The 26,445-nt window shown below is 37.6% G+C and overlaps 2 protein-coding genes and 1 long non-coding RNA gene across 6 annotated transcripts; all 3 read right to left on the bottom strand.

Annotated features, from left to right (window-relative positions):
- Positions 1–700: 700 nt before the first annotated feature.
- LOC130986085 (probable WRKY transcription factor 2) lies at positions 701–6,639 on the bottom strand. 4 transcript variants are annotated; one of them, XM_057909361.1, is made up of 7 exons: positions 6,317–6,639; positions 4,768–5,270; positions 3,966–4,154; positions 2,948–3,750; positions 2,706–2,864; positions 2,106–2,621; positions 701–1,168 (listed from the first exon to the last, which is right to left on the bottom strand). In XM_057909361.1, the coding sequence occupies exons 2-7, from the start codon at positions 5,215–5,217 to the stop codon at positions 1,105–1,107; spliced, it is 2,181 nt and encodes a 726-aa protein (XP_057765344.1). In that variant the 5' UTR covers positions 5,218–5,270; positions 6,317–6,639; the 3' UTR covers positions 701–1,104. The 4 variants fall into 4 exon arrangements, with proteins under 4 accessions (XP_057765344.1, XP_057765346.1, XP_057765345.1 ...); XM_057909363.1 differs by having other exon boundaries at positions 6,147–6,571; XM_057909362.1 differs by lacking the exon at positions 6,317–6,639 and adding an exon at positions 5,741–6,076.
- Positions 6,640–10,277: 3,638 nt separating this feature from the next.
- LOC130986086 (uncharacterized) lies at positions 10,278–11,046 on the bottom strand. Its single transcript, XR_009089162.1, has 2 exons — positions 10,905–11,046; positions 10,278–10,781 (listed from the first exon to the last, which is right to left on the bottom strand). It is a non-coding gene; the product is annotated as an uncharacterized LOC130986086 (long non-coding RNA).
- A 6,679-nt stretch (positions 11,047–17,725) lies between these two features.
- On the bottom strand, positions 17,726–22,058 carry LOC130986084 (receptor-like protein kinase BRI1-like 3). The gene is made up of 2 exons (XM_057909359.1): positions 21,610–22,058; positions 17,726–21,521 (listed from the first exon to the last, which is right to left on the bottom strand). Exon 2 carries the CDS (start codon positions 21,482–21,484, stop codon positions 17,828–17,830), a length of 3,657 nt encoding a protein of 1,218 aa, XP_057765342.1. The 5' UTR covers positions 21,485–21,521; positions 21,610–22,058; the 3' UTR covers positions 17,726–17,827.
- Between the last annotated feature and the right edge of the window lie 4,387 nt (positions 22,059–26,445).

Here is a 26,445-nt window from a genome sequence, read left to right as displayed (position 1 = left end):
TCCTTTCGATCTCAGATTCTAGGATTTTTGAATCATCACAGATTTTGAATTTAGGATTATGAGAGGGTGTGGGTAATAGAGATGAGGGTTGGAAGATGAAGAAGAAAGTTTCTCGAGTTGCAGATACAGAGCGATATAGAGAGAGATAGACACGAAGAATATCAAGAAGGCAGAGGTAAATAACAAATGGAGTAATTAGGGTGGTGTGAGAATTAGGTTTAGTAATTAGTGTGGTGTTTAATTAGTGGGTTGGGGGCACACTGATAATAACAAATTAAAACCTTAATTTTTTTACTAAATAGGGTATGAGACATTACTAGTGAGACATCTCAATATGGTAATCGAGACATTATTAATGGGATGAAGAGAGTAGTTTCTTAAGAGTGTTTAGATAATTGAGCTTATAAGTTAGAAAAAGTATTTTTTGTGAGAGAGATTGAAAATCTTTGTTAGAGAGAGAAAATTGAAGATAGATGAACTTGAAAGGATATATGATGAAAATAGCAAATTATAATTGAATAATATTTATAAAATAATTGTTACATATAAAATTAAAAAAAAAAAAATTGGGATAGAGAAAATTATTTTTTGAAGAGCTTATATAAGCTCTTTTTTTTATTAAATTATTTATATAAGCTCTTGGGGGCTTATAAGCTACTTCTTCCATCCCATTACAAAAGGCTCAGATCTTTTGGACGCGTAGATTAAAAAACTTACTTTTGAGGAGAAAAATAGTATGGTCCACACCAATTAAGCATTTAAAATACATTATTAATCTTCCAAAATGAAAAACGAGCTTATTCTAGTGAGACCCCTAACTTTCAAGGCTTTTTTTTCGACTTGATAGTTCTAGTTCTTCAGCGGGACTCCCACCTTTCACCTCTTGGTTCACCTGGGATACGTACTCTTAACCTTCGTCTTCCTTCTGCTTTCCTCTTCGAGCTGCTTGTTTTTTGGCTTTATTTGCTCGATCGTCTTGGGAATCTGGGTAAAGGTGCTTTTCTGTTGGGGGAACTTCCACATGTTCCTTTGGGCATTATGGGGTGCTGACTTGGGTAAGTTCGGCTTTCCTGTGAACAAGTTACTCGGCTTACACTTACCACGTCAAGTCAGACCGAGGAGCTCGCAGAGCGATTCACTATATTCTCTGCCTATGTTGATGTTTCCCCTGTTCACGTGGAAATGCGAGGAGACCAGTTAAAGTATGTTCCTTTGGCGTTAGTTTCTTTATCTTATTTTTTTGATAAATTTGTAATATTATATAAAAAAAATAAAAGGTCGCGTCCCAGAGAACTCGAACCCAAGACCTTTGACCTTAGGCATTAACCCCTTTGACCTTTGGTGTTAGTTTCTTGCTAGGCTATGCTTTGTCTGTCTAAGATTCTAGATTCAAGGCGGGTCCTGTTAGTTTAAGGAGTCTCGAGGTTGCCTTGTTCATACATCCCAAAATAGAAAACAAGCTTATTCTAGTGGATGGAGGGAGTTTTTAAGATTTTATTTTGTCAAACATTTTGAAGTAGTAGTTTATAAGGTCAACAACTTATAAACTATTTTAAAAAACTTATAATTCAACCAAACACTCTCTTACACCACCAACCTTAATTTTTTAAATACATTTATTAATCTCCACACATCAATCAAACAGTGGCTTCCACTATAATAGGTATAGGGTACAGGAATTATTCCACATCAAATCAAATAACATCAAAGTTTAATGTTTTTTCACCAATTGGAACTAGAAGGCATGGTATTTCAAGTATGTGGACATTTTTTTATAACAATCCTTCATATATGTGGCAATCTTTAGTAATGGATCATTAAGTAGAAAGGCTTCAACAGAGAGTTGCAATGCGAATGCCAATAAGGTTCAAGAAATACAAGAAACTAAACACAGCCATATATGCATGGCGTCAATAATATTAAGATACGCCGCATTGAAACATATTTAGCAATTTCCAAAAAGAAATGCTCTATAATTCCATTGATTCTAATACCAGAAAGAAATAAAGAATGATTTATAATTAGCAATCCCGGTTCAAAATCACATATAATAAGAGTTATATATATATTCCAGATGTCTACTTTCTTCAGTGGCCGATACTTACATGTGTGGCAGTCGGCTCATAAGCTGCTCGTAAACTGATGATGCATTGGAGGAGTTCAAACCTCCTGCATCCGTCACAGGCTCCACTTTAGGTTCCCCTTTCGGCAGCATATAACACATCTCTTTTACCGCTCTATTTTGTTGTCCTAAATACGGATGGACCCCCAGTTTGCCTTGGTTAGGCCCCATACCCAGTCCGGCCTGATCCATTCTGTATCCGAAGCCATGACCTGGTCCTAGCCCGAATGAGCCTAGTGCTGGTCTCTCGAACCAGGCTGTGCTGCCACGGAGGTGGGAGGGCTCCGGCCTGTGAACATTACCTGAAGCAGCATGAGCTTGTTGTGGAGGGTGTGTGTTCTGACCTCCAGAGTTGACGTGGGCACCACTATTGCGCGCTGCTGGGACATCGTGGTTGTGCTTGCCCTCGTACGTTGTTATCACCGACTTCAGGTCGTGAGAAGCCCGTTCCACATGCTTCCTCACATTGCAGCCCGCGCTTGTACACTTGTAGTAGCTCCTGCATCAGATAAGTTGCACAAGATCAGTGATAGTCTCGATGATTTTAACTGTATGTGATGAGGCAAAGAGACGGAAGATTAACCTTGGATTCGGGTTTCCTTTCACAACTTTCTGCCCATATTTGCGCCAACGGTATCCATCATCGAGGATATCCACTTCACTGGTCGTCTGGACCACTACCCTCGGCTCCCTTATCGGTCTAGATGCCCCACCCATCTCTGGGGCATAGGTTTCGAGTTTCCTGCAATACCAAACAAGGGCCAAGGATAAGAATCGAGTTGTCACTGCCTCAGTGAATAAATTACAAGAGAAAAAGTAGACAACCTTCTCTTTGATTCTGACTCATCTCCTTCACCATCATAACCTAATGACATGCTGCCACGCGTTGCGCGATCATCTTCTTCTTCCTCGTTTGAGAAAGTAGAACATCCATCAACCCCATCCACTGACTCGTACGTGGTTCCATTTTGAGCCTGCGGGGCGGTAGTACCTCCGTTGTTGTATTCTTGGCCCGGCAATGCTGAGGGAGTCGTCTCAAGATTGTCCGGTTTCCATCCTCCTGCAGCATTTCCATTTTGCACTGCCGACCAGATGGGATCACCGGTTCCAGGTTCTTCAGCGTCGAGCTGCATATCTCCAAGCGCATTTGAGGACCCGAGAGTTGATCTGCGGTTGGGAGGAGGCTTCGCGTGGTTATGGGCACCCTTGTAGATTATCTCAGTGATGTGACCTTCCTGCGACCGTTCCACCTTTTTCTTCACGGGACAACTTGGGTGCGTGCATTTGTAATAACTACGAGGATACTCACTTCCTTTTACATGCTTCTGTCCATATTTTCGCCAATTATAACCATCATCAGCCGTGCTTCCACCACTATTGGGATCTCCACTGCTTCTTTGATCTCCATCGTCGTTTTGTTCATCAAAAGGTGGAGAATGCGCCATAGCACCAGAGCTGTGAGTCTGCTGCAACAGATTGCTGCTACCATTGTTACCCAAATCTGATTTACTGAAACTTGCCTCCTGAAACAAGGTACTGTTGTTTGCCAAGTGCGATTTGGTCGGTTCTATACTTTGACGCTGTAGGGAAGTATTCGAATGAACAGTAAACCCAGCACTAGGAAATGTCTGCACAGCAAAGCCATATGGACTAATTGGGTCAGTGAATGGAAATGCTACACAAATGAAATGCAAAACCCACCATCATTAACTTACTACTACAACATAACAAGTTGACATATATGGATAGTAGATTGTGTCTATTGTGCATGTTGGCAAGGGGCAAACAAACACATGATTACTGCATGGACAAGGGAAGTAAAGAAGAGATAACAATCAATTACTTTATTTGTTGCGTTTAAGTATGGAAATGAAGCAGATTCAGTGATGGGTTTGAATGCAAACGACGAGGCATTGATGTCCTCAAAATTATTCTCCTTCCCCTTATCAGAATCGCCTATCATCAATGTTGAGTCCCGATAGTCTCCACTCGAGGCAAAAGAAAACTTCCCAGTTGTAGGAGATGGCAGAACCTGCAAAATAGCAAATCCCAATAGCAGCTTTAACAATAATGCAATAGAGAACAGTCACATTAATCATAAACGAAGTATCAGTGTCACTTGCACTAGAGCTGCAAACAGCTACATTTTATACACATAGAAAACATACTCTATTAGTCCTATACCTTCTCATCTTGATACGGATTAGATGACCTCTTGGCATAAGACAAACTATACGATATTGATGCAACATCAGCCAAATGTTCACATACAACAGGAGGTAAAAGAAGCAATGAAAAGACCATTCTTCTCTGAAGTGCTAATCAGAGATATTTATGTGCATCAAAAATCTCAGCCTCATTTATTCATGAGATGCATAGTAGCTCCAGTTTCATTTCACCACAATACAAACAGACATCCAACAGTCATCTGAATAGTACACAAACTCAGTGACTCAAATAAATAAGAATCACACAAATGCAATGCAGCATCATATTCCAGAATCTACGACAGTACAACACCCCAAACATGTAAATAACTAGCTTGTTCCCATATGTCTGTTTATTTTGCAGCAGTTGGTGAAGACAAACCTGATTTGAGCTTTACCTACTAAACAGAACACACAAGTTTTATAGTGAGAGTTTACCAATGAATTAGAGAGGAAAACTGGAGAATCTAGCAGAGTGGTTGGACTAAGACCAGGAGGAATAGTCAAATAAGGAGACCGAACTTCTGGTTTCTTAGAAAGGTCGGAAGGTCTGATGTTCTCTGTATTCAGCCTTGGGGCATTGAAACCAGCTCTAGCTGCAATCCTCTCCATAAGACCTCCTCGGGAGCTCAACTTTGGTTCGCCCGCTGCTTTGCAGTTGTTGGTTTCATCATCTCCGAAACTAGCTTCACTCTGATCCTTTTGATCACCATTTCTGGAGGTACCTTGTTGTTCAGGCCCACGTCTATTTCCACTATCAGATTCCACAGCCAGTCGTGCTCCAACATCATCGTTCATCATTGATAGGAAAAAGGCCCCCGGATTAGGGCTTGGGGGCATCCATTCTCCCATAATAGCGACGTGATCATCAAATCCACCCATGGGCATCTTGAGATTGTGCTAATGATATCCACTCAATAAGAGACCACAAGCTCACAAAGCTGGATTCAGAAGCCAAAAATCAGGCATTTTTCAGTAGGCATATAGAATAGACAGCAGAAGCAAATCAGATTCCTTCAAGTATTAGAGTTTTTTCATCCACATTCATTTTGTTAACACAGAAAAAGTAACCTCCTAACACCAGTCAAGATCAACTTTTGTCAACAGAACCCATCTCTCAAATAACCCCATACAAAAAAAAAAATACGAAAACAAAAAAACCCTTTTTCGGGTTGTATCCATCTTGAAGTAGAACCTAATAAATTACAAGACAAAGGCACAAAACTCAAAAAGAGTTATGTATGTGTGTGTCAGAACACAATCTCAACGAAGGGCTAAGGATGTCGAAAAGAACGAATTCAGCACCAATTTTAGAATCAAAGCTTAAGAGCAAAACAGATTTACAAAAAAGAATCAGCGATAATGAATTTGAGGCGGCGTCAATTAGTAACTCTATCAGACATTTCCAAACCTTTACGCATGGCCAAGCTCAATTCAAAGGAGAATTTCAATTAAAGCCCAATTATTACAACGACTCAGAAGAATAGAGACCCAAATTCCTCAATTCTTAAAATCCGACAAGATCTAAGAGAATAAGGATAACAGCACCCAGAAAAAGTGAAAAATTACATAAAAACAAAAAAAAATATTAGCAAAAATGGGACTTTTCTGTGCATGGACCATCATCAGGTACAAGAAAAAGGTGGATGCAGCTCAAATTTAGAACCAAAACATCAATGGCCCAGACAATAAATTCCCCACAATTACAAAAATGGCAAAATAGAAAGGGAAAAAAGGAAAATAACAAAACAATATCCGACTCAATGATTAGTAAATGATGAGCATAATAGATTAGGCAGGCAAGTTTTTTTCAGTACCTGAAGAGAACATAGAGCAGTCAAAATTAAGAAATCAATGACTCTTTTTCTGACCCTTCTTAGATTAGTATTGGAATGTTTTCTCCCTTTGAGAAAAAATAAAATAAAAGACAAATCTTTATACTCTCTCTCGGTTTTCAAAGAAATTAGCAAAATGAAAAACAGCTCACCTTCCTGTCAATTTCGCTACTGTTTTCTCTCTAGTTTCTTGTACATCCGCTCCTCTCTCTCTCTAGAAAATGGCTCACCAGTAAGCAAGAAATATGATTGCTGATGAGACAAAAGGATTTTCTTTTTAAAAAGAAAAAAACTATAGAAAAAAAAGGGTGGGATTTGTTTGGGGAGTTACGATTTTTGGATCTTCTTGGAAAGAAAATAAGCAGTTGTAGTAGCAGTACATGAGAAACCTTTCACTCACTGACAATTATCAGCACTGATTCAAATAATTTAATTTATTGTCCGAAAATTGTGATTAGAAATCAATTTAATTTAACAATAATGTAAAATTCTAGGACTTACCCTTAAAGGGCCAAAATCGGGATTTTAGATGTTTGACCAGCCAATGAGGCGGCGCCATGTGGAGCGGGGAATTTGACTGGAGATAGTAATCAAAAGGGAGGTTAATAATTGGGTGGCTCAATAATTGGGAAGGCAATATAATTGCAGAGAATTAAATTCTTGGTAAGTGGTGTGGGGGATTTGTAACGGCCAATTTGTTCATGTGTAGCGTGTGCTGCTTGGCTTGCTGTAGCACGTGTACCATCACATACTAAAATTATTTGAACAATTTGTGTGATTCTATTTCACCGTATACTGTATTTTCATAAATTCAAGGATCTGAAACCCACTTTCTCACCACATGGGTTGCTACATGAACGACACCCCAAGAAAATAACGAAAATTCATATGCGGCCGTTGCGCTAACTCCTCTTTCCCAATCCCACTACACTTGCCTTGCCACCAATTTTAATGCTCTCCAACCCCTTCTTTATTCAAGATAATGTTGATTCTTAGGGTGCGTTCACTTTGATGGATGGGAAAACGAAGGATAACAAAAATTTATGTAGACGGTAACATATATAGTATCAGAGACGATTGTTATTCTTCCTTTTCCCATCCATCAAAGTGAACGCTACTCTTAGAGTATAGATATTCTATATTGTATTGTTATTATGTAGACGGTAACATATATAGTATCAGAGACGATTGTTACATTAACCGTTACCAGATCTGTCAGACTTGATATTCTAAAAGATGAGCATAAGACTCCTACTTGAAGTATAATTATTATATTGGATATACTTTTTATTGATCTGATAACCCACGAATTTATCAAGCACCATATGATTTGAACTCTTATTTCTTGAAGAATAATTTATCCAGGTAGAGTTCTTATCAAGATGGACTCATTTATACATCTTCTATATAAAGACAAAGAGAAGAACGTGGATTGGCTGCTGCATTCATTATTCTCGTATATCTCCAGAATATTTTCGTGAATCAAGCCAGAATTTATTCTCATATTTTTTCAGAATATTTTGTGTGTTTTGTTTCTGCACTGTTACTCAGCATGTGTCTAGTATTTTGCTTTTCCATGTTGGCTTGAGCAAGGTACGTTTCTTGGTGTTTTTCTTGGTGCTTTGATGTATTGTGTTGTAAGGGATTAGGTGTGTTCGTCGGGGTTCACATCTAAAAGGTTCTAGCTTTCAATATTTCACTATTGTTGAAGGTTTGAGAAGTTATAGAGGCGTAGAAAAGTTGAGTCTTTTTTGTAAAGCCTGCTGTAACTTATCTTCTCATAATGGAACGTTTTCTATGGGCGAGGTCCCTCAGACGTAGGTGCTCTATCACCAAATTGGGTTACCAATTTCTAGTGTCCGTTTCAGTTATTGTTCTTGTTACTTTCTAAATTGCAGTATCTCGCTCAATATTAACTCTGGTATCTACGAGAGTTTATATGTGTATTCGGACAGGTAGGTTTTTCATTGATATTTATGTTGGTCAATCTTGTAATGAAATTAGTACAAAATTACTCACCCTATCCCCCAATTTCATTTTTCTTTTATTATTTTAGTTTATCCCTCAATTTCACGCATGTCTCTTTTTATTTTTAATAAAATAACTTCATACAACTCTATAAAAGATTAATCCCTTACTCCATTTTGATCATTTTAATACTCTCTTAAAGATGATATTCTTATTCTACTCATAACACACTCAACCATTTTATTGAAACACATATCATTCTCAAAGAGGCAGTATTTTCATGCATGATGCATGTATTATTTGTTAGTGGATGCGCGACGATGTTTACGCGATTACATGTTAATGAAAAATGTATATTATAATCATATATAGTACATCAGGAATAACATTCGATAAGATATATTGAGTATAGTATTTCTCAATTATTTTTTGTATGCCATTTTTTCGTTTATGGGAATCCACAATTGCTACCTTTGATGTGACATATACAAACCTATAGAGACATTATATATTCATTTATGTATAACTTTCACATACTTCCTTGTTAATTTCCTATTCAAATAATTGTTGTATAAATCACGAATAACTCAACTTGCTATTTTGACATGATCTTTGAATGTGTTAATGGGTAAAATTACTCACAACTGATTATTCATATATCAAGATACTCATTTCTATGAGTATATGTTAAAACTATCTAATTCTAACATCAAGATACTCATTTCTTGGAGTGGATGGGGAACTAACTACTAACATCTAACATGACTTTGACCGATCAAAAAAAAAAAAAAAAAAAATAATGTTAAAACTATCTAATTCTAAGTGAATAAATAAAAGGTCATGAGAGTTGACAAAAACTGCAAGGAACTGATAAATATTTTTTGTCGGCCGATAAATCAAGTGTAATTGTCTGCTACTAGACTAGTCAGTGGACTGCCTAGTGAATCTGAGTCAAATCCAAGAGTTTTTTTTTTTTTTTTGAATAATTTTAACACATTTTCATAGAAAATTGGTATTTTTGCATATACACTATGAAATATGGGTAGTTTTAATTTCACCCATTTTAGAATGTAGCAAACGAATCTGAGTCAAATCCAAGAGTTTTTTTTTTTTTTTTTTTGAATAATTTTAACACATTTTCATAGAAAATTGGTATTTTTGCATATACACTATGAAATATGGGTAGTTTTAATTTCACCCATTTTAGAATGTAGCAAACAATACTCAACTTTTTTCATTTGCAAACAAAACTCCAAATATTATGGTGACCCAAGCTATGAAATTTTATTGTTCGAGATTTTAATTCAAGGCTTTGACAGATTCGGAGAGATGAATATAATTATGGCATATGGCACATGTGTTGACGTCCAATTTTTGCTGATAGCAATAAATTCCGTGGAAGTAGTTTTCAACATGTTTTGTTAGATTCGACACCCCAATTTATCGTTGTAAGTAAGTATTGGACGTCGACTCATATGCCAAAATGTTTTTATCCTCGAGCATGTCAGTTCTCATACCTTGATTTTTTATTTTTATTTTAATCAAGAGTTTGAATAATGGAAGTTGTATGTTTAGGTTGTCAAAATATTATGGGAGAAATTCAATCGTAAAAAAAATAAAAAATTGAAAATATATTTGTACTTTTAAACATGGAGTAAATCAAAATTAATTGGAGTGTGTGAGTTGAATAAAAATAATTCCATACTTTTAAAGGTGATCAATATAATCCAAATTTTCTCTACAATAGAAACAGATAGTTCTAGAAATAACTTTCAATCTATAAATGAACATCCAAATAATGTAAAATTCAATTAATAAATATTGAGATCCCCGACTTCAAATCACACAGGTTCCTCTTCTCATATAAAAATAAATAACTTTTCAAATAATGCATGTTATTGTAACAGAATTTTAATCAGATATTGGGGCATCGATCAATTTCTAATCTCATACTCTCTATGCCATATTTTACTGATTAATTTCTTGAAGTTTTTAAGGTTGGTATTGCAATATAATACTATAATCAATATTATATAATAAGTATTTATGATATCATCATAATAAAATATAAAACTGACTTTATGTATGATGCGTTCAAGGTTTTTCAGGATAGACATAAAAATTATGTTTCCTAATTTATTTCAGGCAGTTTTGGCTGGTCAACGGCTATATTAAATTTTGTTTATATTTAATGACTACACAACGTATTATTATTATTACTACTTGTTGGTCTCAATACGAATATGTACTTATGTAGGAAGGGAGAGAAATACATCATTAATAATTTTACTTTTTTTTCAACTTAAGTGTTTCAAGACAGACTAGTTGATACTGAATTAGTTGGATGACATGTATCAGCAAAATTGATGTAAATTGTTTGATGTCCAGATAAATCATGCCTAACTAAGTGATTAGTTAAAAATCCTATTGATTGCTCGTCAGCTGATCAATTAAACTAGAAAACTGAAATATGTGTGGAATGTGGTGGTAAATTTTAACTTGCTTAAAAAATCTTTTAAATTATCTTTTCAACTTAGACAAGGTTCGGTTCAAAATCACTTACTTGAGTTCAAAATCACTTACTTGAGTCAGATAAAACTTGAGGTCAATTTTATGTACATGTTGAATGCGATGCTGGTAGTCAGTGTGCTGAAAGGTTTAGCAGAAAAAGCAATACTGAGCCAAGGAGACTAAGAAAATATTTGTATAATAACTCTAGAAGATCTTATTTTGAAATTCCAGAAAATAGCTGGTAAACACTTTGAGACTGACCTTATTTTGAAATACATTGTGGTCTTGGGAGAATGAGTAGAATGCTTGAAAGCTTGAGAATTCAAATGTGCAGCGTTTCTAGTAATTTTTACGTTAGATACCTCATGGTATATAATTATATATAGATCGTAGAAGGAATAAGTCCGTTAGAGAAAATATCTTCAAATATGTGGTGGGTAGCTTTAAAATACTTCTCGTTTGACCCAAGGTAAGATTGTGTCAGATTTCTATAGATCTGTATGCGGCAGATGTACACATGTGGCAAAATCTTAGTACTTGTGTTGTCATTTACTTAAATAAGTAATAGAGCATATGAGGCAATACTATAAACACTTGGTGGACATTATTGGATAAAATCCTTTTTTTCTTTTGTGGAGAAAATCCAATCATGCTAAGTTGTAACAATCGTTGGTCCTTGTTTGTCATTGTCATTTCTTGATTTAAATAAATATAATAATTCGAAGAAATTTGTATATAAAATTGTAAAATCTAAAGAAACATTTATGTATTTTGCTTGTGATTTAATCATAAATAATCAAATAACTCAAAAAGATTAAAACATGAATAATTGTAATGCACGAGGCAGATGTAAGGAGTGATCGCCGGTGCACAAGGCACGGACAAAGAGCGGCTCCTATAAGTGCTTCGAAGTGAAGGGGTACATGAACGAATCGAAACAAGTCAGAATAAGAGGGATTCCGAGAATATGTAGGTACGAGACTACTTATTCGAGAAGAGCTTAAATGATTTGATTGGTGCTACTCATATCAAAAAGATGCATCTTCTTTTTTGGTGACCATGTGGAAGAAACTCCAGGGTTAAGCGTGCTTGAATTGAAGCAATTTCAAGATGGGTGACCTCTGGGAAGTTTCTCGAGGAGCGTTTCAGGATGGGTGACCTCTGAGAATTTTCTCGGGGAGCGTGCGAGGGAGGACAAAATACGCTAGAAAAGACTCGTGTTAAGTTATGGGGACAACCGTCAAGTTTGGAGCTGGGTTGTTACAATAATAGTCGGACCATCAATTGGCAGCCAATGAGGAACTTGCTCAATCTCTGGCGGTGCCGCCGCTGCTTCACATTTGGTGAACACAGTGGAAGAGCTGGAGACGGTGGCGTTGATAAAGCTTTAGATCAAAGAATTAAAGTTTTTAGCGGAATCAAGTTTTGCTACATGGAAATAAATGAGTATGTGACTGCTACACAAGGGTGGATCTAGGAATTATTGTTCGAGAGAGTTGAATTTGTACGGGGTTTGTTACTCTATTACTGCCCCCGTAAAAAAAAATTGGGTACATTTATATAATACTCCATAAATAAATAATTTTTTTAATTGATTCAATAAAAATAATAAAATGTACTACAATTTTTTCATATATTAAAGGGTTAAGTACCAAATCCCCCCAACGTTGGGGCCCCTATCGCGTATAGGACCCTATAGTTAGGGTAAGCGTTGTTTACTACCTCAACGTGGCTAAACCTAAGTAAATCCCCCCCCTGCGTTTTAACGGACACTGACGCCGTTTGATTTTTTTTTAAAATTTAATTAGAGTGGGCCTCACACCAAGACTAAATAAATAAATAAAAATTAAAAAAAAAAACCCCACAAAGCACCTTCCACCGCCGTCTCAACACGCAAACCGGCCACCATCGTCTCAGCACACAAACCATCGCCGTCCCTCTCCCGCCGCCGTCTCAGCACAAAAACCATCGTTATCCCTCTCCCGACGCTGTCTCAGCACCTCAAGTTCAGCATCGTCGTCCTCCAAATCCTCAAACTCGTTCACAGGAAAGGCATCGCACAAACACAATCGATCGAATTTCAAATTCCTCTCCTGTAAATTGATTCCTTCAATTTCTACAAATTTATAGTGTTTTTCCACAAAAACCCCTTCAATTTCTAGAAATTCACAATGTTTCTCCTGAAAAACCCTTCCACAAAAACCCACCCCAATCTGCAACCCCATCGATCCACCTCTGTTCTGATGCAGATTTGGTGCGCGAAGTCAACGAGGAAGGAGAGTGGGTTGGAGGGGGAGACAGCGACGTCGTTGTAGGAGAGGAGGGGGATGCAGGGGGAGGTCGGGGAGAGGATGAAGGCGACGTCGTTGTAGGAGATGAGGGGTTTCAGGGAGGCGAAGAGGGAGGCGACACGGCGGAGGAAGGCGGAGTAGGTGAGGTGGCGGCGTCGATGAGGAAGGGGGTGTTGTGGTTGGCGGTTGAATGGAGGAGGGAGATGGCGTATTGGAGGATTGAGAGGTGCTGAGACGGCGGCGTGAGAGGGACGGCGGTGGACGGTGTTTTGTGGGTTTTTTTATTTTTTTATTTTTAATTTAGCATTTGGAGTTGGGCCCATTCTAATTAAATTAAAAAAAAAATCAAACGACATCAGTGTCCGTTAAAATGCGGGGGGGGGGGGGGGGCGGATTTGCTTAGATTTAGCCACGTTGAGGTAGTAAATAGCGCTTACCTTGCCTATATGGTCATATACGCGATAGGGACCCCAACGTTGGGGGATTTGGTACTTAACCCTATATTAAATAGTTTTAATACGTTACAAATTATCTATTAATATATACTTGGTGATTTAATTATTTACGTATGAGAAAGCAATGACCATTAATTTTTATTTTTATTTCTTCTCAATTTATTTTATTTTTATTTTTATTTATAACATTAGCGGGATGAGCAGGATGCCAGGAGCCGAGTGGGTTGTAGGGAGGGGGAGCCATTCGCATAAGTGCAGCCGTCGCACCAAAGTGTGGCTCTTATATATTTGGAGATTTTTAATTACCATTCTCCATCGTGAGTTGTCACTTTTAAGATAAATTAAAATTTTCAAATTAATCAAATTAGTTTTAATATATAGATATCATATTAAGTCATGTCAATACGAGATATTTAGTGTTTATGTTAGCATAGATCCCAATTGTGTCGTGGTCGTAATAGCTGAGTACACTGCGTTAATTTTTAATACTCCATGTCGTGTTACACGACATGATAACGCATTTTTCCAATTCAAAAACATGGACACAAAACTATTACCCAGCTTATACATTTACCATAAATCATGTAACACTCTTCTAGCGTTGAAAATCCAAGTTTGTTATTTGTTACTTCCCTCTCTAAAAAAAAGGATCATACTCCCTTTCGCGAAATGATCCAAATTTTAAAACGAGATTGTTGAGTATATTGAAAGTGGTAAAAATATATTGTAATTAATATTGTAAGTGATGAAAATGTAAAAAGTAAGAGTAGATATGATATTATACGGTGGAGTATATTCTAAAAATAAAATATGAATTTTTTTGTGGATGTTTCGAAAAAGAAAAATAGAAAATTTTATTATGAACAGAGAGAGTATTATTTTATATGATCAACTATATAGCATTAGTCCGTAAAAAAAAATTAATATTATTTTTTACTGACTTTTACTATATTTTAATATAAAATATTGGCATATAAATAAAAATCTTTTTAGTCAATTCATAAGTTTACATGAACTTAATTTTGGTATGATAATACATAAATTTCAATTTATTATGATTTTACCACGAAACCAAAATTCACAAATTTAAATCCATTTTAAACTCAATCAAGCGAAAAAAATTAAAATTAAATCTATGACTTTGAAAGAGTTGGAAGAAAAAAGCTAAACATGCACAAAGTAAAGCTATAAATAAAAAATTGTGCACCGCTCCTTTCAAGAATATGAGAATTTGAATTTTGTGATAAAATTATAACAAATTGATAATTTATGTATAATTATACTAAAATTAAAGTTCATATATAATTCATAAATTATCTAAAATTTGATGTATTCACGTGACAATAACCTTTTAATTTTATTATTTTGTTTACTATCGCCTTAGTTCGTTACTTTAGTGATCTACTAAATATTCAAATAATTCTATTCGAGGATAATTGCAGTAAAAATCATGACATTTGATGCTATTGTAATTTCAACCACATTTTATCAGATATTGAACTAAGGGCCTGTTTGATATGGGTTTAAAAGCAGGATAAGTTAAATTAATATGGATTTATGTAGTGTTTGATATTATGTGTTACTAATATGGTCAACTCCAAGTTTATCCCAAGACTCTGGCTTATTTTGTGAGATTAACCCATACTAATTATCCCACCTCCCCCATGGGATTAACCCACACTAATTATTCCACCCCCTCCATAGGCTACTAATTTAGGTATTTGATATGTTAATCCAAGCTATTTCAATGGATACCAAACACTTTTTGGAATTAATTACCAATGATATCAAACACTCATCTGAGATTAAAAATCATGACTAATCCACACCAAATTATCAGGATAATTTATATCCTGATTAATCCAATACTGAAAATCAAACGGGCTCAAATATTTAAAATTTTCCAAAAAAAGTTCTGCAGTCCAAATTTTCAAAGTTTCATGGTTCGAACCATTGTTTCAATCAATCAAAAGTTGAGCTTTGACGGATTCCGAAATTGAATAAGAGCAAGATTCTCGAATCCTGTCTTAAGAGGTAGGAAACATTTAAATATTAATTTTACCGATCAAAAAAAGAGGTAGGAAACATTTAGAGATGTGAATCAAATTCCAAATTTATGAATTGATCCAAATAAACCAAAAAATAAATAAAAGTTAGTCGAATAACACAAAATTGAATAACTCACAATTCGATAGAATTGATTGAAACTTAGAAACTTGAAACTGAATGAATTAACATCCCTAAAAACACATCAATCTCTCAATGAAAAAACCCACTCCATTTGTCGACCTCTCCATCTGAAAAGGATAAACGGGGACGAAAAGAATCACAAGTGGCTTCAAGATCCTAAATTTGGAATTATTTGACGAATTAGGGCTCATAATGATGAGAACTTATTTTAGTTTAAAATATTATTTTCAAGAATGATCTTTTGCGGAGTAGTTATAATATCTAAAAACATGCCACATGGCGTGATTATTATCCAATTTCGACGTAACATGATTTTGTGTGTAGTTTCATACGCAAATGTCCTTCACCTTTACAATGAGGAGTAGAAGATACAGTCAGGGACCACAAAACAAAATAAATAAATAAGAAAAGTTAGAAGACTTGGTCAAAAAGATTTATTTATTCGCAAAGCACTGCTACAGTGCCACTAAATGTTTATTTGAGGAATCAGGAAGTAATTAAGACCTTAATCAACGAAAGATTAGTATAATCAATTAGGGGCTATTAGATCACAGAACATGTTGGATCATATGCTTATCCTCTTTGTTTTTTGTCGGTATTCTATATTTTCAAATTATGCGTCAGATCAGATGTCGTCTACTATATTTTATTTTAACATATGGAGTATAAATTTTTTATTCGTAATTTAATTTATTATATCATTAACATGTATACATAAAAGAGTTCTAAGTATGCACGACTCGCATACTGATAAATACAAAACTCTGCAAGATTCAGACATGATGAAATAGTACCATAATAAATTTATTTTCAATATATATATATACCATAAAAAATTTCGCTTCAAGAAAAAATAAAAGAACATAGTAATAAATTTGGTCTAAAATAAATTGTGAATACATAACAATTTGCCGTATATAATTAACATATATACAGTTTTTATTACTACATGTGAAAAAGCTTGGAAAGATAGCAAGAATCTTTCCCAATTTTCCGCAATCAATGGGATACCAAATAAAGGTACGTTAAGGTGGTCGTAAATTAGAAAACTGACGTTACGTTGCCTTTAGCCTTTTACTCAAAATAGGGCTCTAAATTTCAAGGGCCCAGCAAACTGATTATTGGCCCAATCAGTTCTTGGCCCAAAGACCTATTTAAAACTTGAAAGTTTCTTCCTTGGTCCTGTGGGATCTTTGGGAACACACAATTGATTATGTTGGAATTACATTGCTGAAGTTGATAATTTAAGAGCACTCCGGCCGAAATCTCAAAATTATACTCCTATATTCCTCCCTAAAGCTTCCATATTTTATTTTAGGATCTCGATTTTATAAATACATATATCAGATCTCCTATTTTTTACATAAAAATAATAATTATTTGTGGGCCCTACTAATTATAAGATTAAAATAAATTTAGGGTGAGTGTAAATTTAAGATTGAATTTAGGTAGGTGTAAAAAATTTTGTGGGCCCCATCCAATTTAGGGGATCTGCTGGATGCATTTTTTATCTCATTTTCAATTGTTTTAAGCTAAATTTAGAGTTAGTAATGCATTTAAGTGATCTGCTGGGAGTGCTCTTATAAACCCTAAAAAACAAGAACCAACATTAGATTTTCGAAGTCCAGGAATTTGGACTAAAACACATTAACTAAAAGACAAGTTGGGAAACAAACATGCCCTTGCTGACAACATTTTACTTTTCCCTAAATACATAAGGGTTAATGGTTCTTTTTATCCGTTCTCAAAAATAACAAATAAAAAATATCCATTATATTTTTTTTTTATAAAAACTACCTATTTTGAGCTTGAAATGACAAAGCTACCCTTAATTTATAAAAATGTTGAAATGGTGAACTTTGGTCGACATGCTTGACTAATGTCAGTGGTAAATACACTAATGCTCGACATGCATTAGTCGAACATGTCGAGCATTGTGTATGTGTGATAAATATATTAATGCTCGACTTCTGCAAGTCGAGCAATAATGATAAATACTACTACTCCAGTACTCGACATGCTCAACCATTGCGAGTCGAGCAATCGAGCATTTGTAGTCGAGCACTCTTAGAAAATACACTAATGTTCGACATTTATCGTTTACAAGTCAGTGCAAAATACACTAATGCTCGACTTGCAGAAGAAGTAACAAAAAATAATGATTTGATGAATGGACAAAATTTGGGATAGGAAAGAGAAGCAATTAATGTGTTATATACAGAGGCAAGGGCAAGAGCAAGAGCAAGAGCTAAGTCTCCCTCTCGTGCGATTCATGAATGACCTCATTCTTGAAGGAGATTCCATCAAGAATGTCGGTGTCGGAGTCGGGCTGCAGCTCCTTAAACTTGGCCATGACCTGAATCATGGTAGGCCTCCGGTATGGCTTGTCGTCGAGGCAGTGGAAGGCGATGTTGAGATAATGGTAGAGCTCGGCATCCCCGGAGAGGGTAGTGAGCAGCTGCGGATCCAATATCTGATCGCTCCTCCTCTCCTTGTGCAGCTGCTTGGCCCATCCCACGAGGTTGTTGTCGTCCCCGAACTCGGCGGTGTCGATGGGCCTCTTCCCGGAGAGCAGCTCCAGCAGCACCACGCCGTAGCTGTAGACGTCCCCCTTGGTGGTGCACCTGAAGCTCTGGTAGTACTCCGGGGGCACGTAGCCGGGGGTCCCCGCCAGCGTGCTGACGCTGAGATGCGTGTCGAGGGCGTTGACGAGCCTGGCCATCCCGAAATCCGACACCCTGGCCTCCAGGTTGTGGTCTAGGAGGACGTTGCTGGACTTCATGTCGCGGTGTATGATGTGAGGGATGCAGCTGTGGTGGAGGAAGGCCAGCCCCCTGGCCGACCCCACGGCGATCTTCTTCCTGGCCGCCCAGTCCAGCCGCATCTTCTCCCTGTCGTGCACCGCTGCCTCCAGGCTCCCCCATTTCATGTACTCGTACACCAGCAGCCTCTCCTCCCCTACCCTGCAGTACCCCAGCAACGGCACCACATTCCTGTGCTTGATTTTCCCTATCGTTTCCATCTCCGCCATGAACTCCCGATCGCCCTGCCCCGTCACGTGTATCAGTTTCTTTATCGCCACCACGCTGCCGTCCCGAAGCTGCGCCTTGTACACGTCCCCGAACCCGCCCGACCCGATCAGGCTCTCCGCGCTGAACCCGTTCGTCGCCTCCAGCAAATGCGCGAACGTCAGCTTCTTCAGCGGCTTCTCGAACGTCGCCACGTTGATGCTCAGCGGCTCCGCCACGCTCGATAGCTTCCAGCTGCTGCTGCCTGAGGTCGGCAGGCTCTCCATGTACTTGTCTCTCTTCTCTTCCATTCTCTGACTCCTCTTCGCTCTGTACAGCGCGTACACAAGCAGCATTATACACGTCACCGACGCCATGATTCCGATCACCATCCCCACGGCCATGCTCTGCCTCTTCCCTCGCGAGGATGAGTGCCACGCACGTCGCCCCTCCCCCGAGCCGCAAGGCGCCAACGGAACCCCGCACAGCCCGGAGTTGTTTTCATATCTGGATGCTGGAAATGTGGTGAGCTGCCCCCCGGAAGGAATGAGGCCGGACAAATTGTTGTTTGAAACATCGAGATCGCTGAGGAAGGTTAGACCCCCTAACGATCCTGGGATGAACCCCTGAAGCTTGTTGTGAGAGAGATCAAGTACACCAGCACTCTTTAGGCCTCCAACACTCGAGGGTATCTCACCACTTAAACCGTTGTGCCCCAAATTTAGAACCTGCAGATATGTCATGGAGCCCAAGCTCGCAGGAATGCTACCCGAGAGTTGATTGTAGGAGAGGTCCAGGTAGATCATGCTCCCATTGCCCGTGAATGTGTAAACCGTCATGCCCGAGTAAATCCTTGTCGAAGGGCACGCGTGCACCATCGGAAAATTCGCCAGCCTATCGGGACGAATCCCTTCGAATTCCACTAATCCGCCTGCGCCACGACATTCCGTGCCGCCTTCGTTTCTCACGAATGCGAACTGCTTCCCGGAAACAACTCCCGGGACTATGAGACCAGTCTGTGCGGCCAGCTCTGGGGGCAGGCCTCCCCGCAGCTCGTTGCTGTTTAAATCGAGCCATATCAGGCTCCGGCAGTTTCCGATTCCCGGTGGAATTGCTCCACTCAGGGAGTTGTTCCCGAGCTGAAGGATGGCGAGGTTGACTAAGTTGCCTATATCTTGAGGGATTTCGCCGGAGAGGCGGTTGCTGGACAATGACACCCAAATGAGATTGGTGCAGTTGACGATGGACTTAGGCAGAGTTCCGGATATGAAATTGTTATTGAGGATCAGAGTCTGGAGATTCCCCCCGTTGATGCAAATGCCTTCCGGGATTTGGCCGCTCAGATTGTTCGCCCACATCACCACGTCCGACAGCGCCGGCAACGTCCAGATTTCTGGCGGTAGTGAGCCGCTCAAGTCGTTGAAGCTGAGATCAATGCTCCTCAAATTCTTGCAGAGTCCCAGCTCCGACGGCACTGCTCCGGAGAGATAATTGTTGGCCAGCAACAGTTTCTCGAGAACGGAATTGCCGGAGCACAACTCAGAAGGCACATTTCCTGTTAAATTATTGGAACTGAGGTCTAAAGCCTCAAGGCGAGTGCAGTTGGTGAGCGACGGCGGCACCGCGCCGGAAATGTTGTTGGACGCCACGTACAGATACTTGAGGCTTGTAATGGAGCTCACCACAGTATCGAGAAAGCTGCCAGAGAGATTATTGCTGCTGAGTTTGAGAGTAACGAGCCTTGAACACGACGCGAAGCTTGAAGGAAGCTCTCCGGTTAACTGATTCCCAGAAACATCGAGAACCTCCAATGACCTGCAAATTTCCCCCAGCTGTAACGGAATCTCACCGAAGAATCCATTGCTAGCTAAAACCAGCTGCTTCAGATTCATCATCTTCGCAAGCAAGTCTCCGGGAATCCTCAGTTTGATAATGTTGTGGCTCAAATCCAGAGTTTGGAGGCTCTGGCAGTAACCCAGGGTCGCCGGAAAGCCGGAGACGGAGATGCTGTTGTGAGAGAGATTGAGTATGGTGAGATTTGTAACAGACCTAAAATCCAAATTGAAGAGATCGCTGGTGAAGTTATTGCTTGAGAGATGAAGAATCTTCAATGAGGGCAAGTTTTTGAGCAAGGCAGGCGGCACTTGCCCCTCCAAACGGTTGTTAGAGAGATCCAAAACCTCGAGGCTCTTGCACAACGGGAAAGAGGTCTGGAGCTTTCCGGCGAGCTTATTGCTGGAGAAATTAAGCAGATTCAAGTTTTGGCAGCTGGAAAGCAGCCAAGTCAATAGGCCTAAATCGGTAATCTTGTTTGCGGAGAGGTCGAGTTGAGAGAGAGCAGGTCCGAGCTTGAGGGTAGCGCTCGGGATTGAGTTGTGAGAGAGATTCAAAAAGGCAAGCTTACTACAAGAGTTCAGCAGCGAATCCGCCGCCAGCGGCTCCGAGAAGCTGTTGACGGAGAGGTCGAGCGACTCAAAGCTGCAAGAGGAGGGGGAGGAGGAGGAGGAGAGATTTCCGTCCAAGGAATTGCCGGTGAAGATAAGGGTGGTGAGGGCGGGGAGCGGCGTGAGATGGGAGATGTGGAGGCGGCCGACTAGGCCAGCATTGGTGAAGTCGAGGCGATAGACTCTGCCGTCGTCGGAGCAGGAGACGCCGCTCCAGGAGCACGGGGTCGGAGATGATGGGGACCAGTTGGCCAAGAAGCCTTTGGGATCACTTTGGATTGAAGATTGCCTGAAGGATAGTAACGTGGCGACCTCCCCGCTACTTTCTGGTTTTGAAGCCAAGCTTCTAGCATTTAATCCACTGAGATAGAATCCCATCAATAGAATCACGAGAAAAGCAGCTTCTTTAATCGCAACCACTGAAGATAGAGATAGTGTTTCGTGGTTCATCATCACAAATTATTTCTCTTAGTTTCGGTATCATTCACATCTGCACAAGGGAAAATAGAAATATGAAAAGTACGAGATGGGGCAAGGACGTGAAGAAAAGAATAAAATTGGAAAAGCCAAAATCATACCTTTTGGTCAATAGAGAATAGAAAGGAAGGAGAATGAGGAGCAGCTAGGAAGAGCAAGAGCAAGAAGGGAGTTGTAGGAGATGGATAGATAAAAGTAGTTTGGTGAGGCTTTTGGGTACGATGTTCAGAATTGTCGGCTATCACAGACAATTTGTGAGCTCCATTAATATTCTAAAATATCCACACACACACGCATTTTCGCTCTTGATTTCCCAATACCATCTTCATGTTTTTCAAAATCAAATAGAAATAGGAGTAGTATCAATCTGCAAGATGAAGTTGTGGGAGGAAGAAATGGGGTGCCTTTTGTGTCGCTCTCACTTTGGAGGTCCGGTCAAACTTGGGATTTGATTCGTTTTTTCTTCTTTTCTCTCTCTCTTTGTTTTTAGAGAGAGAGAGAGGGAGGGGTTACGGGGCATCTACGTCTTCCTCTTGTTTATTTGCTGACTGTATCTCCACCGCAACACCACAGAGGGCTCATTTTCGTCTTTTCGTTCGTTTTTCGGCTAATTAGCTACCATTTTTTTGAGCAACAACTCCTTTTCTTTTAAATGATTTTTAAAATTTTAATCGTTATATAAATGTAATTTTTTTAGAATGTATAAGTATAATTCTTACTATATTTTAAAATATATCAGACTAAAGCTACCATTATATTGATTTGTTATCAATATGAAATATTTTATAACTAATAAAATTTCATAATTATAAAAAAAGAAATAAAATAGAAAAATAAAAAGTTAATATATATAGAGAGATAATTTATGAATAAACCTTTAATTTTAATTTTATTATAATTACGAAATTACCACTTAATTTTAAAATTATTGTAAATTAATTTTAAATTGAAAATTGTATTTTTAATGTATTATAGTTTACCACAAAATTACAAATCCTTATCTACTCTTGGAGAACACGAAGTTGCGGTAAACCAAAACGTATAATTTAAGATATTGAGTCAAAACTTGAATGCTTAATTATCTACAGAAAAGCAGGATTCGGAAATATTCTTACTTGCCCTTTGAAATTTCTAACTTGAAATTTAAACGCCATAGATTGTAAAGAGTGAATTTAATAAGCATGCGTTTGGTACAACCTCGTGATCTTTGGAGAAGAATATAAGCAAGATCCGATACAATCAATGTATATTCAGCACACAATCTAAATTGAAAGATCTGAAATTCGAGAGAAATTAAAGGGAAAAAAGAAATCGAAGCGCAAGATTTAGGTAAAGGATCTAAAAATTCAAAGTGGTCGTTGGAGTAATAAATCTCGAGTCTGCCACCACTGTAAACACACTATAATTAAATAAAACTTTTGGGAATTCTACAGTTGTTTCTCCACATATACATAAAACTATAGGCATATAGTTGCAGTGGGTGAGACAAATTTTAGTTAATTTATTTTAAGGTAGAATTGTAGGAGAGTGGGTGCATTATAATAGTAGGGGAGGGGGAGGGCCCCAAACATGACATTAGGCACGGGGCGCGGGACTTCTCTCTCTAGATATGCTCACATATTTTGTTTTAAAATTGAAGGTGTTGTTGAGTTGGGGCACATTTTGTCCGTATTCTCTCCACAGCACACCGCACGAGTGAATCGTATTCGCTGCCGTAGGCCTTTCTTTCCCTTTTATTGGATTCGCATCGTCGATTCATCTCTCCTCTTCAAACAAACAGAAATACTCATTTTTGGTTACATCCAAACAAAATATATATATACGAGAAAAAGAAAATGTCATTTTCCACATTGTTTGTTGAGATGGATTTATCAGTTCGTAATGAGAAATGGTTTTAATAAATACATGATTTTGTTCCACTATGAATAAAAAGAAAAAGAAAAAAGAAAAGGGGAGCGGAATCCTCGCAATGAAAACTTGCTGATTTTTGGACCGTCCTTTATATTATTGAGTATTTTTTTTCCCGCTTTAAGAAGAAAAGCGCCCAAGATTTCAATCAGCAAGAAAAGGGCAATTGCAAATGGGCCCCGATTCTCTTTTCAATCTCCCAAAAATAACAAAAAAAATAGATGCATTATTTGATTTTAGCGTCGTGAAAATTTCATTTACGGTATCCTTTTATATATATATATATATATATATATATTTTGAGCAAAAAATTTATATATATATATATATATAAAGAAGCAGAAAGGATTACTTATTCACAATGATAAGTATAATGTTTGTTCTCAAAAAAAAATGATAAGTATAATGTGTCCACCACTGATGTGGTAATTTTAATTGAGTAAAATAATTTTAATTAAAAGTATTAACTCTTTCTTTTTCTTAATTAAAATTATCACATCAATGATGAGTACGTTATACATGTCCACAATGGATAGACGATCGGTTTTGATAAAAGAAGAACCAACGTACATATACTATTTTCCCACCTAAAGTCTAGCATTAATTTCAACATTAAATTTACATTATTTAATATTGATCTTAACATTAATTTATATAATTATATAATTATTATTCATACTAACAAAGGGTAAAGTTCTATTTTCGATCTATTAAATTACTACTACTATTTACTGTTTGTTCTCATTTTCAATATAAATGCTCAACTGAATTGACGTTTATATAATCTTAAAATATTTGAATTTCATAAGGATTAAATACTGCGCAAGTATACTAATATTATTTTGGTAAAAAATAATCTCCCATATACGACACTAATTAATGTTAGATTCTCATGTGTTAATAGGTAAAAACGACATATTTTAATGTGTATGTTATAAATGTCTTACATTATAAACTTGAGCATTTTATGCTCAATAACCTATTTTATCTTTAGATTTTAATGGATCTGCTTGATTTAAAAAAAAAAATCTTACACATTTGACCGATTTAACAGCTATCAGTTATAAATATGTAAGAAAAATCTGAAAAAGACAACGATTTGATATCTATCAGTCAAGAGTTCATCTAATCGATGGGTGGCAAGATCATCTAGTCGTCCGGACGATCAAATGATTTTATCAGGTAGTGAGATCATTTTATCGGACGGCTAGATGATCTGGGTGGCTCTGGGTGGACTAACCACCAAGATCATCTAGCCGCCCAGTGAAATCATCTAATCGCCCATGCGGCTAGATGATGTCGTCACTCACTAGATGAACTCTTAACTGATAGATGTATGAGAACAATTATTAATTTTTACTATTTTGTATAACTATTTTATAATAAAAATTTGACTGTTCTTGTTACATTTCAAATTAAAACTTATAATTTATTCTTGATCTTGTATGCTTTAAATTTTGTAATTATTATTGAATGTTTTTTTTAAAAAATTATTAACAAATTAAATTATTTTATTTTTATATGATATATTATTCAATACGTTGATATTGTGTTATATTGTAATAGCATTTATAACAGAGAACATGCATACGTAGGGGTATAAGAAAAGTGAATATAGTTAGAAACTTTATTTTATTTGTTTTATACTATTAAAGTTCAATAGCAGATCGTGAGACGTAATTGTAAAGGGTAATTACGCCAAAACTCATGAACTTTGGTCAGATTTTCAAATTTTCCACGAATTTCAATTTTTACCTTTAATTTTCTGAATTTAAACGCTTGTTCAATTTTCCATACTCTTGAATTCCGGTGAATACCGAGCTGACATGGCACATATTTGGACTAAAAGATTGACACTTAGAAAACAATAAACAAAATATATATTCATCCCTTTCCCTTCCCCGTCCTCCAAGTCCGCCTGCATCCTCACCTACTGTCGCCGGCAGCTCCATCAACCACCTCAAAAACTCAAGTTTCAATAAATCCATCCATTGGAGGCATTTTTTAGAAGAAACCTCAATTGTTCGATTTTGGATAACTATCTCTAAAACTGCAAATTTTCAGATTGAAAGAAATTTAGAAGAACCGTAGATTTTCAGATTTTCAAATCTGAGTACTATGCTGCTTGAAACTTTCCTTAAGAAGAGCAGACTGCGTTTTGGTGAGCCTAAGTTTATTCCTGCCATTGGGCCATCGTCGTCTTCGTCATTGACTCGCCTCTCAATCTCCATCTCTCTCTCTCTCTCTCTCTCTCTCTCTCTGTAACGTTGGAGACTACGCGGCGCTGTCCTATCTGTACAAGTTGTTGTCGGAATCCGCCTTCTTCACAACGCGGGCTGTGGTCGGAGAGACGCCAATGGACACGGCACGCACACCGTCTCCATGGCGACATGGAGGTATGCCTTTAAAGCGAGCATGGAGGGTTACGCCGGGAAATTCAGATCTCCTCCCCTTCGATCCCATCTTAGATCTCCTCCACTTCTGAAATTCTTGCAATCACCCTCCCCAAATCGAGAATCACCAACCCCTAAATCTCAGAACTGAAATCCTTCGCACTCACCCATGAATGAGAACAAAGCCGAGCACTAATTTCCTTTCACCTTCAATCTGATGTCGTTGCGTTCGATATCTCGCCTTCAATCTCCTTTCACCAAAACTGGAGAATGTCGCCGACTGAAACGCCTTCAATATGCAATCGCAAAGGAATTGTTGAGAGAGACAGAGAAGTTTGGGCTCAAACGACATCGTTTTACCCCCAACTGAAGAATGAGCATCATTGTCATGTCATTTTTCAAGTGACTTCAAAATTGTCACGTCAGTTTGTAATTTGGAGATTTATAAAAAGTGTGGAAAAATTGAACATGCGTTTAAATTCAAGAAATTGAAAGTACAAATTAAAGTTAATGGAAAGTTTGAAAATCGGGCCAAAGTTTATGGGTTTTGGAGTAATTACCCCTAATTGTAAAATATTTATATCATATATAAGTTTTTAATAAAATTATTGTAATATTTAACAATAAATAATATAG

Source organism: Salvia miltiorrhiza, chromosome 5 (genome assembly GCF_028751815.1).
Source record: "Salvia miltiorrhiza cultivar Shanhuang (shh) chromosome 5, IMPLAD_Smil_shh, whole genome shotgun sequence".
NCBI classification, from domain to species: domain Eukaryota; kingdom Viridiplantae; phylum Streptophyta; class Magnoliopsida; order Lamiales; family Lamiaceae; genus Salvia; species Salvia miltiorrhiza.
This window is presented reverse-complemented; position numbering and strand designations above follow the sequence as displayed.

Coding starts and splice junctions, on each gene's coding strand:
- LOC130986084 (XM_057909359.1), bottom strand. CDS start 21,484: ATGATGAACCACGAAACACTATCTCTATCTTCAGTGGTTGCGATTAAA.
- LOC130986085 (XM_057909361.1), bottom strand. CDS start 5,217: ATGCCCATGGGTGGATTTGATGATCACGTCGCTATTATGGGAGAATGG. Junction 4,155..4,767: donor TTTTCCTCTCTAATTCATTG/GTAAACTCTCAC, acceptor GCTATTTTGCAG/GTTCTGCCATCTCCTACAAC. Junction 2,622..2,705: donor AAAGGAAACCCGAATCCAAG/GTTAATCTTCCG, acceptor TATCTGATGCAG/GAGCTACTACAAGTGTACAA.